Consider the following 5,087-nt stretch of genomic DNA (forward strand, 5'->3'; position numbering starts at 1 on the left):
GTAATTAGTGCTGGCTAATCACATGTTAATTAGAGGCTAATCACATGTTAATTAGGGGCTAATCACATGTTGATTAGACTTCAAAAAATACACGAGACCAATTAAACTCCATTAGGGTGTAATTATGCACCACTAAATACGGTCCTATGTATGGACTAGTAGTCTTGTGTATTTTGAAGCTTCAATTTTACAAAATCGACCTCTTTTTGGCCAGTTGACCAAAAAGAAGTCGATTTTGCTAATAATATAAAAATAGATCGGTTTTGCTAATAAAGTTTCATAACGGGTCTTTTTAAAAAAAATCCTATTTAGATCTTGGCTAAATATTAGAAACCCCCTTAGATTTAGAGGTTATTAATTAGGAAACTCTCTTTTAACTTTCAGATTTTATCACAAGTCTCCAGAAAGTGATCCTTCGTGTTTAGCGCCGATTATTAGATTAAAGAGTTTTAAATTTTAAAAGTTTATGGGGGAGTTTCTTTGATTTATAAAGATATAAAAAGGTGATTTTCTCTCTTGTAAATTTTAAAAGTTTATGGGGGAGTTTCTTTGATTTATAAAGATATAAAAAGGTGATTTTCTCTCTTGTACCCAGATGTGCCTACTATCTTTTTACACTGTCCACATGATACTTTTATCATTGTGTACAACCCAAGCATGGAATCTATCAGGTACAGGAATGTGCTGACATGTAACAGCCGCTTGTTTTTGGCCTTCAGTAATCAACATGACGACCGCAAGCATGATTGCATCGTAGCTCTTCAATGCAAAATCCCCGACCTGTGACTCTTTCTCTACTTTAAAATGTACAACAAAAATAGCTTTTCAAAAAGATCATAGCTTCAGGATTCAACCTCCTCATACCTTCACGTGATGAGCCTGAAGCGTCCAGATAAATTTGAGCAAAGTCTAGCAGCTTTTTATGATTTGTAACCAGAATCTGCTACGATCAGAACTCCAGCAAATATGCATGCTTGCTTGCTTCCTGAACAGAAAAACTGTGCATTCATAATTAAGTTTCAGCAACAAGCAACAAACGTGGCAAACTCGGCTTTGCATGAAAAATCATGAACAACTTTGAATGAAAAAATTTCCATTTCTTTAATGATATGGAAATAAACAATTAATATATTGGTAGACTCGAAATCATCAGAAACACATGACTCTGAAAAAACTCCATGTGCTCATTTTGGATTTCTACCTCTAAACTCTGAAAACCCAAAAAAACCAATCGACGCGAACATAACCACATCAAGAGATGAGGGGGAATTAATATGCTTTACAATTTATATGATGTGCAAAGAATGCACACAAAACTCCATATAAGAGGAAAGGACAATCAATCCACCAGAAGCTATTAGGGAACACTGATGTCTTTCTTTAGAACAAGGTTTCCAGACTCGTTTCTGGAAAAGAGCTTTTCAACCAAATCTAGCCAATTAGTTCTGCCACCGAACTTTGAGTCACCGCGTGAGGACGCTTCGCTCGTTTCTTCTGGAGGGTTGGTTGTTTCTTCTGAGGATTCCAGCAATGCTTCTGCTGTAGCTTCATCTGACGGTGCCACTGCATGCGGCACGTGCAAGCTCACTGCCCTTTCCAGTGCGTCGATGTGCTCCTTCTCTAGTGTCTGCTTCCTCTCCATTCTTTGCTGTGCCGGGGGAGATGTAGCCACACTAGTTTCCTTCATTCTCTGAGAACGAATCAATATCATTCAGAATTTGTTCAAGGATAATATAGTTCGACCTCGCATTTCAAAACAATACGACAAATAAACTCCTGGTTCAAAAATCAGGTCCTCCCTCTTTTGAACATTTCTCAAAGGATTCAACCAACCATAGGACAAGAAACGAGTGCATTTGGTGAAGGTTAAATGCTGCTCATAATGAAGATAAAATGAGAGGACCAGTTGAAATAGTTTGGTCATATACGATGGAAACTACAAGTAAATGCATCACTTAGGAGAAATTATAAGATTATGGTCAATGAGGTTAAGACGACTAAAGGCATCAGTTGGGAGAAATAATAAGATTATAATTAATGGGGCTAAGATGACTAGGTAAACCTAAAAAAAACATGGTTGGAAGCAATAAAAAAGGATATGTAATAGTTAATCTACTAGAGAAATGACCCTTAACGGAACTTGTAGACTTGCAGAACCATTTTGGGCCTTGTCTAGGCTGAAACAAATCCCGATATCAAGGCATGAAAGAGACCGTAAGATACAAAATTTGAATCATACTTTATTTTCATAATCATCACATGAGTTGTTATCTGGTAGTTTTGGTGTATCTTCCCTACTGACCGCACACATATAGCTTACTATCGCCAGATACATTTTTTCCTGATTACTTTAGTATTTCATTTGTGCATGTTATAAAACTATAACCCTCAACTCTCACCATAACTTTAGAGTTTGGTTCAGTAGAAGGGACTTTAAGATATAAGCAGAACCACCCAGCTTCATATCTCACAGGGCACACACATTAAGCATAATTAATAAAAAAAGAAAAAGAAAAAAAAACACTGGCAAATTGCCAGATTTGGCCCATGGAAAGGGCCTTCAACCTACAGGACATGTTAGGTATAAACTATAACCTTCTATCCTAGCCATGACTTCTGTCTCAAAATTGGCAAAGTAGTGTGTTTCCCCTGATAGTAGTATCAGGAGAGGAATAGCCTAGGTGTAGTTTATTTGATTATTAAGAGGATCCAGCTAATGTCAAATAGTGGCCGAACCACTTTTGGATTTGTCTATGATGAAACAAACCCCGTATTAAAAATCAGGAATGCAGATAATACAAAGTCATTTTGAGACATTACAGAAACCATGAGATATGAAATTAAGTCATCCTTTATTTCATGGTAGATCATTGCATAAATTGTTAGTTCGTACTTTTGCTTGATCTTTCCTACTAACTGCACCATGTAATTCAGTATCACATACAATTCTTCATGATCTAGTCTGTTACTTCATTGGAATCAATACCATTTAGTGGAAATGGCCGATATGCTCTGATGGAGGCTAGAGCCAACCTGACGGCAAAGAAAAATTTTCAAACTTGGTTTTAGGTTAAATGGTTTAAGGCTGCAGTCAGAAGAAAAGCACCATTATTTTATAATTAATAATTAAAGTATCATTTTCTTCCTGTAAACAATAAAAAATGAGGACTAGCTTGCATACTTACATCAAGAGCCTTTTGAGCTTCTTTTTCTATCCAAATAATACCATGATCAGATGTTGTATTACACGATAGTACTATGTGTTCAAATCTTCCCTCAACTGGAATGGCTGTCCTCACCTCAGGAGGAAATCTTCCACATCTGTTTGCATTGACATGATTTATATTCAATTTTCATCAAAAGATGGTGCTAAAAAGTCTTAAATGAAGTAAACACCTTAATATCTGCATTTTTAAGTTGTGAAGTCAGCATCCGGCAGAAGAAAATACAGGCTTACAACACACTAAACTACCCACTATGTAAAAGCATGGGGAAGAAACATGACATCAAGATGTTCAAATAAAACTCAGAGATGTGCTGCGTATTCTTCTCCTATCAAGAACTTGAAAGTACCCATATCTAAAGAGAGCGCGCAGAGGAGCTATGGGTTTAATTTTCGACTGATTTGTGATGTCCACATGAAAAACTGAGTACCATGAAACCTGATCTTATTGCCAGCAGTATTATTGTATGAGTGTAATGAATATTTAGGGATTACACTTCATATGAGCTTTATTTCTGCATGTCCTAGAGCACATGAATGCTCTAGAAAGGCAATAGAAATTTGGGAGGTTGCCGTTGTGTTGGAAATTAGACAGTTTAAGCAGGAAAAATCCATTCTAGTTGACCACTAAATCACTAATAGCCTCCCCCTTTTGAGGTGACTGGCTATTGTTTGTACTTCCAATTAGAAGAGGGCTGACAGCAGATGAACATTCACTCACATGACAAACACGAGCAGTTTTCATGATCTAACTCAACTATACAAACTAAAGTAAATGGTTTTACTGTGCATGTGATAATAGTTGTATCCATCCCCTTTTAGCTTCTAAATTCGATACCTGGAATCTATGTCCTTGATAGCGTATGCAGATAGCACAACTCTATCAACAAAATCGATTAGTTAGGGGAAACTTCTGGAATGAAGGGTGCTAAGACGGATAAATTTCTTTTAGTTCGTTTATTTTATTTTTCTTGCCAATATGCATCCTAGCCGTTTTTAGTGAACATGAACTAAACCTGCATATTCTGAGTATTTCAGAACCTCACATAAATCAAAGAAGACTAAACAATAGTGAGAGACGGTGCTACCTGCAAAATTTTCTCTCAACAATATGGTATATTCTACCAGGAGCATAAAGCCTTCTTGGATCATTAAGCTTTCTCTTTTCTGGTATAAATGTGTCTCTCAAGCAAACAAGAAATAGTAGGCAGGGCAAGCTGTCATAGAATTAAAACTTCGTTTAGAAATGGTGGAGCACACCTGCCATTTATCTAAACTATATCCTAGTTAAGATAAATACTCAATAGAATATGCAAGTAGAAAAAGAAAACGGAAAGATGACCAAAAACTAAAGAAATATAACTTACCAGAAGATGGATCCAAAAATATGCTCCAATGGCGTTGGTGTTCTTGGCAGAAAATCATCCTGGAAGAATTATTAATCGTGGTGTTAAGATTAACATCTAATTAACATACCAACCCAGTATGATACTTCAAGCATAAAAAATTTACACATTTATTCTACAAGAAAAAGAAAAGGAGAAGTTGACAAGAGCCACAATTTCTATAAGAATAAAACAAACAAGACAACTAAAGAAAGAACTTTTTCCTCGATGTCGATAAGTAGGATAGTGTAGTCTTTTTTCATGCATTAACCTACACGTCAAACATCTTTATAACAAAAGTTATATTCAAGATCAACTTAATAGTTCACAACAACACGAGAATCTTACAAATGAAAGAAATTCCACCCCCTTAAAAAAATCAAATAACCATCTCCAATTTTCACCAAATAATCCGTCACAATCATCAATATTCTACCCGGTTCCACTGTTTTCTCGGTCTTTTAACTTTACAGGCCATT

General features: G+C 36.0%; 1 protein-coding gene across 1 annotated transcript in view; it reads right to left on the reverse strand.

Annotated features, from left to right (window-relative positions):
- LOC109845724 overlaps positions 1,077-5,087 on the reverse strand; it is a gene marked incomplete at its 5' end in the record, with an annotated part of 5,464 nt that continues 1,453 nt past the window's right edge. Inside the window, 4 exons of the mRNA XM_020414997.1 lie at positions 1,077-1,690; positions 3,186-3,321; positions 4,312-4,440; positions 4,591-4,649. Coding sequence (XP_020270586.1) covers positions 1,358-1,690; positions 3,186-3,321; positions 4,312-4,440; positions 4,591-4,649 — 657 coding nt within the window. The remainder of the gene's footprint in view (positions 1,691-3,185; positions 3,322-4,311; positions 4,441-4,590; positions 4,650-5,087) is intronic.

The sequence above is a fragment of the Asparagus officinalis genome, chromosome 6 (genome assembly GCF_001876935.1).
Source record: "Asparagus officinalis chromosome 6, Aspof.V1, whole genome shotgun sequence".
Taxonomy (NCBI): Eukaryota; Viridiplantae; Streptophyta; class Magnoliopsida; order Asparagales; family Asparagaceae; genus Asparagus; species Asparagus officinalis.